Source organism: Passer domesticus, chromosome 14 (genome assembly GCF_036417665.1).
Source record: "Passer domesticus isolate bPasDom1 chromosome 14, bPasDom1.hap1, whole genome shotgun sequence".
NCBI lineage: Eukaryota > Metazoa > Chordata > Aves > Passeriformes > Passeridae > Passer > Passer domesticus.
The window spans coordinates 19,994,637-20,007,667 of record NC_087487.1 but is presented as its reverse complement, the minus strand read 5'-3'; the positions used below and the strand labels follow the sequence as shown (position 1 = coordinate 20,007,667).

Here is a 13,031-nt window from a genome sequence, read left to right as displayed (position 1 = left end):
CCCGCACCCCCCGGCAGCAGTGGTTGATGAGCCACAGGTGCACGCTGACCCTGGTTTTAATCTTTACCAGGCACTTCACCATGGTGGCCCGGGGCACGGGGACACGAGCAGTGCTGTGGGGACAGCTCCGAGAGGGGCACTGCTGCCGGCCCTGGGCTCAGCACTATTTTGGGCGCCCGCATTCCCACGGGACCGAGCTGAAGTGAGAGTGAGGAAAAGCAAAGGGGTGGAACCAGCTCGGGGTGATTTATGGTGGGAGGTGATTTAACGCACTGGCCGCTTCCCAGCGGCATCTGGGGACAGACTGTCACGTGGAACTGCGTGGCAGAGGTGACCCTGTGTGCTTCCACCCCCAAAACTGGCACAGCCACCAACCCTGGGATCCCTTGGTGGAATTAAATCCTGCCCAGGGGGCAGACAGTCCTGTCCCTGCCTGCATTCTGGGACCAGGATCAGGGTGGCTGAGCAGGGGCAGGGCTGGCCCCGTCCAGGGGCAGGGAACAGCCTTGTCACTGGGAGTCACACTGCTGTGAGCAGCAGGTAACACAGCCCCAGCCCCAGCATGTCCCCAGCCCTGCGGGGCACCGCCACAGCTGCTCCCAGTGCTTTGCAGTGCCAGACCTTCTTCCCAGTGCCTCCTCCTCTGACACAGCCCCAGGATCGGGAGCAGCCTCCCTGCTCCAGCCTGCTGGAACACCAGCTTTGCTGACAACAAGCCACCAGGGCTGTGGCCTCAGCTGGACACTGTGCACGCATGTGTGTGTGTGTGTGTGTGTGCACACGTGTGTGTGTGCACGTGTGTGTGTGCGCACATGTGTGTGTGTGCACGTGTGTGTGTGTGCGCACGTGTGTGTCTCTGTGCACGTGTGTGTACATGCATGTGTGTACCTGTGTCTGTGTGCACACCTGTGTTTCTGTGCACACCTGTGTCCGTGTGCCCTGTCCATGTGTCTCTGTGTGTGTCCCTGTGTGTGTCCCTGTGTGTGTGTCCCTGTCCGTGTGTCCCTGTGTCCCTGTGTCCGTGTGTCCCTGTATGTGTGTCCCTGTCCGTGTGTCCCTGTGTCCGTGTGTCCCTGTGTCCGTGTGTCCCTGTGTCCGTGTGTTCCCGTGCCCCAGCGCGTCGGGCAGGGCTGCCCCGTGTCCTACCTTCCATGATGGAGATGTGGACGGCTCTCCGCCGGGTGCGGGGCACGCTGCTCAGCCGGGGGCCGTGCGTGATGGAGGGGCAGCTCCGGCTGGGCACCAGCCCGGCCCTGGGGACAGCAGCAGGGACAGGATCAGGGCCAGGGCAGAACCAGCGCTGCGGGCACAGCAGTGCCCTGGGCACGCTCCCACCCTGACCACACTCCCACCCAGGCACACGGCAGTGCCCTGGGCGTGCTCCCACCTTGGGCACACTCCCACCTTGGGCACACTCCCACTCTGGGCACGCCCCCACCCTGGGCACACTCCCACCCAGGCACACAGCAGTGCCCCGGGCACACGGCAGTGCCCTGACCATGCTCCCACGCCGGGCACACTCCCATCATGGGCACACAGCAGTGCCCTGGGCATGCTCCCACCCCGGGCACGCTCCCACCCCGGTCTCCCGCCCCTGGCAGCTGCTGCCAGGCTCTCACCGGTGGATCTCGGGGGGCTCCCTCTTGATCTTGGCGCTGGACTCCATCACCTCCTTGGCGACGCGGCCGCTGCAGGAGGGTCAAGAGCAGCAGGGTGAGGACAGGAGCACAGCCCTGGCAGCCACACACAGCCTGGGCCCCTCCCCACACGGCTCCCGGGGAAAGCAGGGGTGCTTGCTCCAGGGGAATGGGGGTGATGGAGAAAGCTGCGCTGACACCTCTGCCACCATATTTGGTGCTTTTTCTGGCATGGGATGTGGACACCAGGGGTGACCTCCCCTCAGCTGAGATGGACACAACACGGGCATCCAGCTCCTCCCATGCCAGTGAGGAGGGTGCCAGCACTGTGCTCGCTGAGGGGACACGCTGGGGTGCCCCATGCTGGGGACACCAGGTCCCCATTCCAGGCTCTCGCTCCAGCAGCTCAGCACAGGAGTTTAGGGACAGTAGTGGTTTGTTTCACACCTCATTCTCAACCCCCGGATTTCCCATCCTCCACTCCTGTCCCTCCAAACCCTCTCCTGTGAGCTGGGGACAGGGGTGGCCTCTGTGACACAGGGACAGTGGTGCAGGTGGCCTGGTGGGGTCAGTGCTGCAATGGGGGGTCTCTGGAAGACCCTGAGGTGTCCTTGGGCTGCTGCAGCCCCAAGCTGCTCCCCAAGGAGCACACAGTAGCACACCCAGCAGCTGCTCCTGCGGCAGGATTTACCCGTGCTAGGATTTACCTCTCTAGGATTTCAGGATTTACCTGTGCCAGGATTTACCTGTGCCAGGATTTACCTGCACCAGGATTTCAGGATTTACCTCTCCAGGATTTACCTCTCCAGGATTTACCTGTAGCGGAAGCGGCTCCCCTTGAAGAACAGGTTGCTGCTGGACACCGTCCGCACCTGGCTCGACTTCTCCAACCTGCAAGAGCCCAGGAGTGCTGTGAGAGCCCTGCCCAGCACTGGCAGCAGGGCCAGGTGAAGGAGCAGAGCCCTGGGGCTGTGACTGCTGGAGCAGGACACGGCTCCTGCCTGCACACAGCCCATCCCTGCCAGGACAGACACACTGCCAAGGGCTCTGCAGGGCCTGGGGTCACAGGGCCAGCAGTGACACCCGTGCAGGGACTGGCACTCTCTGTACCAGCAGTGACACCCCGTGCAGGGACTGGCACTCTCTGTACCAGCAGTGACACCCCGGGGGGCTGAAAGGCTCCCATGGCCTGGGAACTGCAGGGTGACAGACTCGGCCCCTCCTGGGCAGGTGGGCTCTCACCAGGGTGCCCAGAGGGACCATCCCACCCCCTCCCCACCCCAGGAGTGCCCAGCAGCACCTCAGGCCAGCCCACGGTGCAGCACCCAGCGGTGATTCACTGCCACGATTAATCACAGGCAGATTTGTAAAGCAATATTGCAATTTCATGTCGTGTTCGTGTAATGAGGAGTGAAACCTGCTGATTGCAGCTGCTGATTGCAGAATTCCCGGTGGGAATGCATCGCATGCTCTGTCTCGCAGCTTGCTGATTAAAATAAAACTCATTACGAAGCACAGAGTGGCCTGGGTTAAGGATGGCATGAACAGGATGGTGCTGCTCGACATTCCAGGCTTCATCCCAAATAATTAGTTATCATTTCCTGATGGGAGTTTGCTGAGGAGGGATGAGCACAGAGGGGCTGGGAAGGGAGGGACCCTGCAGGGCAGAGACCCCACCCAGGCAGTGGTGCTTTTGGTGGCTGCTGGCTCTGCCAGGGCCACTGGGACAAGGTGCCACACGGCCAGTGACAGACCCCGGTGCCTGGATGGAGCCCACAGGGGGGCACCCAGCCATGGGGTGCAGGACAGCCCCGAAAGCAGCACGTACTTGTAGAAAGCCTGGTTCTCGATCCCGCACTTCCAGAGGTGTTTGCAGGCTTCTGGCGTCGGGGCAAAATAGGTGAGAACAATTTTCTTCTCCTAAAGGAGGAAGAGAGGGAGTCAGGGGGAGAACAGGGAGGGGTGCTCATCCCACAGACAGAGTGGAGTGTACAGAGCTGGAGAGTGGCACTGGCAGGGGCAGATCCTGCTCTGGAGCCGTTTGGGATGCAGGGCTCAGCCTGGTGCAGCACCTGCCCTGAGGGATGGGCAGATGTGCCCACAGCTCCCAGCCTTTGGGAACAGCCAGGGGCTGTTCAGAATTCCTGCAGATGGCTCCTGTGGGAGCCAACACCAGCCAGAGGAGCTCTGGCTGACTTTGAGGGATGACGGCAATGAAGAAGCACCTCAGGAATAATCCCAAGGGAGGGCACAGCCAGGAGCTCTGGGGGGCCTGGCCTGGGCTAAGGGGGCTGTGGGGTCCAGTGCCCACATCTGGGCACCAGCAGGAGCGGGGAGGTGACCCCAGCACTGGCCCAGAGCTGCAGCTGCTGTCCCCAGGTCCTGCCCTGCAGGGCGGGGGTGGTGCTGCTGCCCCATCCCTGGAGAGCCCGCGGAGGGGAGGAGCACGCTGTGCCCAGGATGTCCCACGGGAGGGGCAGCACTCACCTCCTTCTGACTTACGTACAGGTAGAAAGTCTTCCCCTCGAATTTCATCTTGGTCACCTCGTTCCTGGGGGCACAAGGACAGGCAGCTGGGAGCTGTGCCCAGCCAGCAGCTTCCAGAGCCTGCTCTCCATCCCAGGAGGTGCCACAGGGTGCTGAGAGCAGCCCTGGCTCACAAACCTGGAGCTGGAGTGGGGAGCAGCCCCAGTGGAGCTGGGGGTCAGCGGGGGCTCATCCCAGGACACTGGCAGTGCCAGCTGCCAGGGACACACCGGCCAGACCTGGGCATGCTGTGGTGACCCAGGGACAGCTGAGAAGGCTCCCGGGGGCTGGGGGGGTTTGGGGTGTGGCTGGCACGGGGATGGTGGAGGACAATGGGGACAGATGTAGAGAGCAGTGCCCTGGGGCAGCAGAGCTCTGGGTGCACCGAGCACTGCCCGGTGCCCACACAGCCAGCCAGCCTGGGGGTGGCCAGGGAGTGAGGGGAGCCCCTGGGGGAAACCACACTGGAGCGAGCTCACACTGGGGATGAGCTCAACTCACACTGGGAATGAACTCACACTGGGGATGAGCTCAGCTCACACTGGGAATGAGCTCAGCTCACACTGGGAATGAACTCACACTGGGGATGAGCTCAGCTCACACTGGGAATGGGCTCAGCTCACACTGGGAGTGAAAACTCACACTGGAACTAAGGTGATCTCACACGGGGACTGAACTCACCACTTGATGAAGTGAACTCTCTTGTTCCCCTGCAGGACGACGAAGCCGAAGGGGGTGAAGGCCAGGAAGGCTGCATTGCCAGACACGTCCTGCAAGGCAACAGCGAGGGCTCGTGCACCTGCTGGCAGCACAGCTGGCACAGCTGGCACGTCACTGTGCCCCCAGCCCCAGGGATAGGCACTGCACCACCCCGGGGCCAGCACTGCCAACAGGATGTCACAGTGGTCTGTTATCTACATTAAGTGTCATATTGATGTTTATACAATTCCTGTTATTAATATAATACCATGTTATAATTTTTGTGATTAATTCATATTTATATATATTTATGTATATATATATATAGTAACTATATTACTCTGTGTAAGTATATATAATTATTATATATACCAAATAAATAGCATATATCTATATAATTACTATAATATATATATTTTAATATGGTTATTATATTATCACAGAGTATCCTGAATCACAATCACCTGTTATTATTAAATGTCATATTGACATTTATAGAATTCCTGCTCTTAATATAATACCATGTTATAATTGTTGTGATTAATGTGTATTTATATATATATTTATGTATATATATATAGTAACTATATTACTCTGTGCAAGTATATATAGTTGTTATATAGATATATGCTATTTATTTGGTATATATAATTACCATAATATATATAGTTTAATATGGTTATTTATTATATTATCACAGAATATCCTGAGTCACAATTATCTGTTATTATGTATATTAAATGTCATACTGACATTTATAGAATTCATGCTATTAATATAACACCATGTTATAATTGTTGCAATTAACATGTATTTTTATACATATATTGTAACTATATTACTCTAAGTATATATAGCTATTATATAGATATACACTATTTATTTGGTATATATAATTACCATAATATATATAGTTTAATTTGGTTATTTATTATATTATTACAGAATATCCTGAGTAGGAAGGGACCCACAAGGATCACTGACGTCCAAGGCCTAAATATATATATATTATATATAGCAATTAACCCAGAACACGATAACCCCCAGCTGTACTTGCCTCCCTCGGAGCCCTGCCCAGCCAGGGCCCGGGTGGCACCGAGCCAGTGCAAACCAGCCCTTAGCCCAGTCCAGGGATTGCTGAGCCAGCCCAGACCAGCAATCAGTGCCAGCCCTTAGCCCAGTCCAGGCACTCCTGAGCCAGTCCAAACCAGCAATCCGTGCCAGCCCCTAGCCCAGTCCAGGGATTCCTGAGCCAGCCCAGACCAGCCCTTAGCCCAGTCCTGGGATTGCTGAGCCATTCCAGACCAGCAATCAGCCCAGTCCAGGGATTCCTGAGCCAGCCCAGCCCCAGCAATGAGCAGAGAGCCACACGCAGTGACATCCTCAGTGCATGAAGAGCACTCCCAGCAGCAAACTGGATTACGGGCTGGGCAGGGCAGAGGGGGGGGCTGTCCCAGCCAGATTAATGCCTGGTGGCTCCTCAGCCACGTCACTGACCTGGTTCTGCCTCTGCAGGAGGGCATCGACCACCCTGTCACAGCTGTCTGTGCTGAAAACGCTTTCCAACAGCTCCCCTGGGAGGTCTCAGAGCCCTCACCCTCCCCTCTCCCCCGTGCTCTCCCCCTGGCCAGGGAGGGGGCTGAGGCTGAACAGGGCTGATGGCCCCAGCACGGCCCCCTGAGCACAGCCCCAGAGCTGCTGGAGGTGACAAATGCACCGGGGACAGCCCCTAGCACCTCAGCAGGCATCACTGGCCACGGAGAGGAGCCCAGCAGCCTCAGGAACGGGGTCAGGAGCTGCTTTACCTTGCACGGGTGGGGGTCAACCCCGTAGGTCTCCAGAGTCTGGGCTTTCCTGAGGAAATTCAGCTCTGAAGTAGCTGGTGTCTGCCCACTGCAGGAGGGAAAAAACAGGGAAAAAAGAATATTCCATGGCAGACAGGAAGGTGAAAGGCAGCTGCAGGGATCCTGCTAACGATGAAGCACCAGCCACAGCACATTCCCATCACATTTTTATGGGATCACAGGAGCCCAGCCCTGGAGCCTGGCCCACCCTGTCCTGCCAGCTGCACCACAAGATCCACGCTGGACTGGCAGAGGTCAGAAGGCATCTGCCAAATGTAGGGAGGGATTCCCTGCTTGCAGCACAAACTTCTCATCAGGGGAAGGAAAGGTGGCAGAGGGCAGGAGCCCCTGGCACATAAGGACACGGCTCTGATGGGTTTTTGGGGAGTTAAACCCACTTCCCTCCCTGGGAACCCTTCAGGACACAGCTCCAGAGGCACCAGCAGTGCCGTGGGATGATGAGGATTGCTGATGGCTCTACAGCTCACGTCCCTGGAGAGGGCAGCAGGGGCTTGTGAGGGCCCCGGGCACTGTCCCCATGAGGGTCACTGTCCCATGAGGGTCACTGTCCCATGAAGGGCACTGTCCCATGAAGGGCACTGCCCCATGAAGGTCACTGTCCCATGAAGGGCACTGTCCCCATGAAGGGCACTGTCCCATGAAGGTCACTGTTCCATGAAGGGCACTGCCCCATGAAGGAAGGGCACTGTCCCCATGAAGGGCACTGCCCCATGAAGGGCATTGTCCCCTGAAGGTCACTGTCCCATGAAGGGCACTGTCCCATGAAGGGCACTGCCCCATGAAGGGCATTGTCCCCTGAAGGTCACTGTCCCCATGAAGGTCACTGTCCCCATGAAGGGCACTGCCCCATGAAGGGCACTGCCCCATGAAGGGCACTGTCCCCATGAAGGTCACTGTCCCATGAAGGGCACTGTCCCATGAAGGTCACTGTCCCCATGAAGGGCACTGTCCCATGAAGGGCACTGCCCCATGAAGGGCACTGTCCCATGAAGGTCACTGTCCCCATGAAGGGCACTGTCCCATGAAGGGCACTGCCCCATGAAGGGCACTGTCCCCATGAGGGTCACTGTCCCCATGAAGGTCACTGTCCCCATGAAGGGCACTGTCCCATGAAGGGCACTGCCCCATGAAGGGCACTGCCCCATGAAGGAAGGGCACAGTCCCCTGAAGGTCACTGTCCCCATGAAGGGCACTGTCCCATGAAGGTCACTGCCCCATGAAGGGCACTGTCCCCATGAAGGGCACTGTCCCCATGAAGGGCACTGCCCCATGAAGGGCACTGTCCCATGAGGGTCACTGCCCCATGAAGGTCACTGTCCCCATGAAGGCCACTGCCCCATGAAGGGCACTTTCCCCATGAAGGGCACTGTCCCCATGAGGGTCACTGCCCCATGAAGGGCACTGTCCCCATGAAGGTCACTGTCCCATGAAGGGCACTGTCCCCATGAGGGTCACTGCCCCATGAAGGTCACTGTCCCATGAAGGTCACTGTCCCATGAAGGGCACTGTCCCCATGAAGGGCACTGCCCCATGAGGGTCACTGTCCCCATGAAGGTCACTGTCCCATGAAGGTCACTGTCCCATGAAGGTCACTGTCCCCACGAAGGGCACTGTCCCATGAGGGTCACTGTCCCCATGAAGGTCACTGTCCCATGAAGGGCACTGTCCCCATGAAGGGCACTGCCCCATGAAGGGCACTGTCCCATGAGGGTCACTGTCCCATGAAGGGCACTGTCCCCATGAAGGGCACTGTCCCATGAAGGTCATTGTCCCATGAAGGTCACTGTCCCCATGAAGGTCACTGTCCCCTGAAGGTCACTGTCCCCATGAAGGGCACTGTCCCATGAAGGGCACTGCCCCATGAAGGTCACTGTCCCCATGAAGGGCACTGTCCCATGAAGGGCACTGCCCCATGAAGGTCACTGTCCCCATGAAGGAAGGGCACTGTCCCCATGAAGGAAGGGCACTGTCCCATGAAGGGCACTGTCCCCTGAAGGTCACTGTCCCCATGAAGGTCACTGTCCCCACGAAGGGCACTGTCCCATGAAGGGCACTGCCCCATGAAGGTCACTGTCCCCATGAAGGGCACTGTCCCATGAAGGTCACTGTCCCCATGAAGGTCACAGCCCCATGAGGGTCACTGCCCCATGAAGGTCACAGCCCCATGAAGGGCACTGCCCCATGAAGGTCACTGTCCCCATGAAGGGCACTGTCACCCTGGGCCGTGCTGGCTGAGGCAGGAGCAGGTCCCAGCTGGATGTGACACACGAGTGACAATCCCAAACAGGGCCAGGGGTGCTCTGGGTGTCACCGCCCCCGCAGCTCCCCCACCTCAGCTCTGACTTGTGGATCTCGGCGATTTTCCTCTCCAGCTTCTCCGAGTGCTTGGGGAAGAACTGGAACTTGGAGCTGTAGCCCTCTGGGTGCTTGCCGGGGTCGTAGTCCCCGATCTCAGCTGGGGGAGACAGATCAGTGGGGAAGAGCAGCAGGAGCAGAGCACAGCGTGCACCCCATCCCCATCCCAGCCAGGGCAGCCCCCAGCCCCACTCCCACCCCGCTGCTTCCCACGGGGGATCCTCTGCCAGGCACTAACTGCATCAGTCCACTCTGCTGCCTGTGTGGCAGCCACCTGCCCCAAATTTGTGAACTCCTCAGGCTGCAGGAGCAGGCAGGAGAGCAGGCAGGAGGGCAGGGGCTGGGTGAGCCCAGGGGCTGCTTTTGGGGACACTGTGCAGGTGTGGCTGCTCCAGGGGACACTGTGCAGGTGTAGCTGCTCCTGGGGGACACTGTGCAGGTGTGGCTGTTCTGGGGGACACTGTGCAGGTGTGGCTGCTCCTGGGGACAGTGTGCAGGTGTGGCTGCTCTTGGGGACAGTGTGCAGGTGTGGCTGCTCCTGGGGACAGTGTGCAGGTGTGGCTGATCTGGGGGACACTGTGCAGGTGTGGCTGCTCCTGGGGGACACTGTGCAGGTGTGTCCCTGCAGGTGAGAGCCCAGCAGCCATCCTTGCCCAGCCCTGCCCAGCCCGGCCCAGCCCAGGTGGGTGCCCTGGGCCCTGCAGAGGGCTCTGGCAGGGCAGCATGGCAGGCTCCTGGGCAGGCAGAGGCTCTCTGCTGCCCCAGCTCACCCTGCAGGATGTAGGCAGCCAGCAGCGCCGCGTCCGACGTCTTGCACAGCAGCCGGCCGTGGTACAGGTCCCTCTTGATCTGCAGGAAGACCAGGTACCTGGGCACAGGAGCAGAGTCCCCTCATCAGGCACACTTTAAATTACTTACCCAAACAGCCCATTTAGACAGGAACACCTGCCACCACACACTTGCTGTGGCACCTCTCTCCCAGCAGCCCAACCTGGCACTGGCTGGGCTGACCCTGCCCAGGGTCTCATGATCTGGAGCCCACCAGTGCCTGCTGCATTTCCCCTGGATGTTCAGCTCCCCATAATGTGATTTTCTCCTTCCCAAACTTCCTGTGCCCTCCCTCATTGCATGCACTCACATCCCTGCTCCGTGCTCGCTGCATCCCCCAGGGCCAGCTCCTCCTGTGCTCCCATCCCTGTCTCTGTGCCCAGTTAAAGGACAAACTATGCTGGAAAAATCACACATTCCAATAAATTTAAAGCTAAGTAACATTTTGGGCTGCATCATGTGGTGTTTGGGAAAACCTTTAGCTGGTAAAACATAAGTCATGAGGGAAGGAGCAAAATGGAGCGCTCGGAAATGAATTTAAATAACCAGATTTGCACTCTGCAGTCCTCGGTCACACCTCATTGCTCAAATCTGAGTTTATCACGAGGTAAGCCATTAATTTTCACAGATAAGAAACACATTAAAGAGAAATCTTGCTATTAGAGTGGACTCAGTCCAGGGAAAAGTGAATTTTAAGCCCGGTTCCAGCTGCAGCTGCAGGCACACCTCAAAGGGCAGCAAGCAGAGGCAGCATGGGGGCCTCAGCCTGGGCCTGTGGGGGTGGCAGAAGGCAGAGTTAGGTCAGGTTTTTGGGAGGAAATTCTGTGTACTGCACCCTGTGCCAAGGGCAGGGACACACTGGACCAGGCTGCCCAGTGCCAGGGCCTCAGCACCCTGGCAGAGAAGAATTTCTCCCCCACATCCCAGCTCAGCCTGCCCCTGGCACTGCAGGCTGTGCTCAGAGTCCCTCTCAGACCCCGTGGCAGGGACCCCTTTGGCCTGGGGGGCTCTCAGGTGTCCCACAGAGGGTGCCAGCTCCGAGCCCTTCGTGCAGGCTGCAGCCCAGGCAGAGCTGCCCGGGGCTGCTGGGGATGCACAGCTCCCCTTCCAAAGCTGCTGCGCTGGCTCCACGGGGCCCTGGTGTCCTTCCTGCTGCCAGGAAGAGCAGCACGAGGAGCCCCTAAAGATAGAAGCTCAGGAGAGGCTGTGCTGCCAGCTCTGCGTGCAGCGCCTCGCCAGCGCTCCTGACGTCAGGGGACACGGCTGCCTGCCTGTGGGGACCCCAGGGGCAGGGACACCACACCTGGCACCATGAGCAGGACACGGCTGCCTGCCTGTGGGGACCCCAGGGACAGGGACACCACACCTGGCAGCACGAGCAGGACACTGCTGCCTGCCTGTGGGGACCCCAGGGACAGGGACACCACACCTGGCAGCCCCAGCAGGGTAAGGACCCCAGGGGCAGGGACACCACACCTGGCACCATGAGCAGGACACGGCTGCCTGCCTGTGGGGACACCAGGGGCAGGGACACCACACCTGGCAGCCCCAGCAGGGTAAGGACACCCCGAGCTGGGGACGTGCTCAGCAGGGCACCAGTGCCTGCTCCTGAGCCTGAGCAGCAGTGGCTGTGGCGCAGAGCTGGGGCTGTGCTCGAGTGCTCTGCCCTGGAATGGGGGTCTGGAACTGGCTGCACCCAGAGACCAAGCCAGGGGCTTTAATCACAGAGCCCAGGGATGGCTCAGGCAGGAAGGGACCTTAAATCCCACCCAGTGCCACCCCTGCCAGGGCAGGGACACCAACACTGTCCCAGGCTGCTCCAGCCCCAGTGTCCAGCCTGGCCTTGGGCACTGCCAGGGATGCAGGGGCAGCCCCAGCTGCTCTGGGCACCTGTGCCAGGGCCTGCCCACCCTCAGCCTGTGCTCCCCACCAGGCACAGCAGCTCCTGCTGACCCAGCACTGCTGGGGACTCCTGAGTTTTCCCCCATGAACAACCCCAAAGCATCGGGGCTGCCTGGGAAATCCCAGTGGCTCTTCCCTGACTCAAAGCCAGCTCTCCCGTGTGCTCCTGCCCGGCCAGGCCATCCTCACCTGGTGATCTCCTCCTTCAGCGCCGCGGGGTCCGTGGGGTAGAACTTGACTCGGAAGCACATGGTGAAGGGGGGCTGGGCTGCAGAGAGGGGGACACCGTGTCACCAGAGGGCAGGGCTGTGCCCTTCACCCCGCGGCACCCCGCTCCAGCCAGGGCACATGGGGGCTCACCTGATGGTCCCCCCAGCCTGCCCTTGGGAGGAGGGGCAGCACTCCTCACCGCAGGGGCCATGGCCAGAGCAGGTGACCCTGGCAGAGCTGAGGGGAAGTGCCAGTGGCTCTGGCCACCCACCAGCCAACCCACTGCCCGCTCCCAAATGCCACTGCTCAGCCCCTCATCGCTCCTGCTCTCCCTGGAGGCTGCTGCCCTGTGCTGGCTGTGGCTGCCCCAGGGCTGGGGGGATAACCCTGCTCTCAGCCCAACAGAACAGTTCTGGGGGAGCTGCTCCTGGCACAGGGGCTGGAACCACCCCCGAGGGGGCAGGCTGCAGGAAATGGGAATACACCTGAGATGGAAGGAGCAGAGTCTGCCCAGACCTCCTGCAACACTCACCCCGCATCTGCTTCACAACCGACTTGGTGAACTCCAGCCAATGCTGAAAGGAAAAGAAGGCAATTAAAGACTGACAGCCATGACTGGATAAGGTGGGGAGCATGGGGAAGAGGAGTCCTGCTCTGGCTGGGAAAAGCCACCTGAGTGTGGGGAGTAGTCCTGGAAGGGAGCAGGAGGTCAGAAGGTCCCATCTGCAGTGAGGGAGCCCTGGGGGTTCAGGGTGAGCAGATCGCTGTGCCCTGGGGGTTCAGGGTGAGCAGATCTCTGTGCCCTGGGGGTTCAGGGGCTGTGAGTAGATCCCTGTGCTCTGGGCAAGGGAATGGCCCTGCCGGAGCACCCAGAGCCCACACAGGGCAGGGCAGGGCAGGGCAGGGCAGGGCTGCTGGGGAGGAGCCCCTCACCACTGCCTACTCCTGGTTTTGTTCCAGCTCCCTCTCCGGTTCCCAGCTGCCAGGACAGGCCTGAGCCTCTCCCAGC

At 59.4% G+C, this 13,031-nt stretch overlaps 1 protein-coding gene across 2 annotated transcripts in view; it reads right to left on the bottom strand.

Annotated features, from left to right (window-relative positions):
* Positions 1-13,031, bottom strand: part of FRMD5 (FERM domain containing 5) — a 61,357-nt gene that overhangs the window by 4,640 nt on the left and 43,686 nt on the right. For both annotated transcript variants that reach the window (XM_064388495.1, XM_064388494.1), the window contains exons 3-13: positions 12,555-12,597; positions 12,002-12,080; positions 9,853-9,950; positions 9,059-9,182; positions 6,668-6,755; positions 4,845-4,933; positions 4,125-4,188; positions 3,466-3,557; positions 2,454-2,528; positions 1,620-1,688; positions 1,147-1,253 (exon numbers count right to left, since the gene is read on the bottom strand). In XM_064388495.1, coding sequence (XP_064244565.1) covers positions 1,147-1,253; positions 1,620-1,688; positions 2,454-2,528; positions 3,466-3,557; positions 4,125-4,188; positions 4,845-4,933; positions 6,668-6,755; positions 9,059-9,182; positions 9,853-9,950; positions 12,002-12,080; positions 12,555-12,597 — 928 coding nt within the window. The remainder of the gene's footprint in view (positions 1-1,146; positions 1,254-1,619; positions 1,689-2,453; positions 2,529-3,465; positions 3,558-4,124; positions 4,189-4,844; positions 4,934-6,667; positions 6,756-9,058; positions 9,183-9,852; positions 9,951-12,001; positions 12,081-12,554; positions 12,598-13,031) is intronic.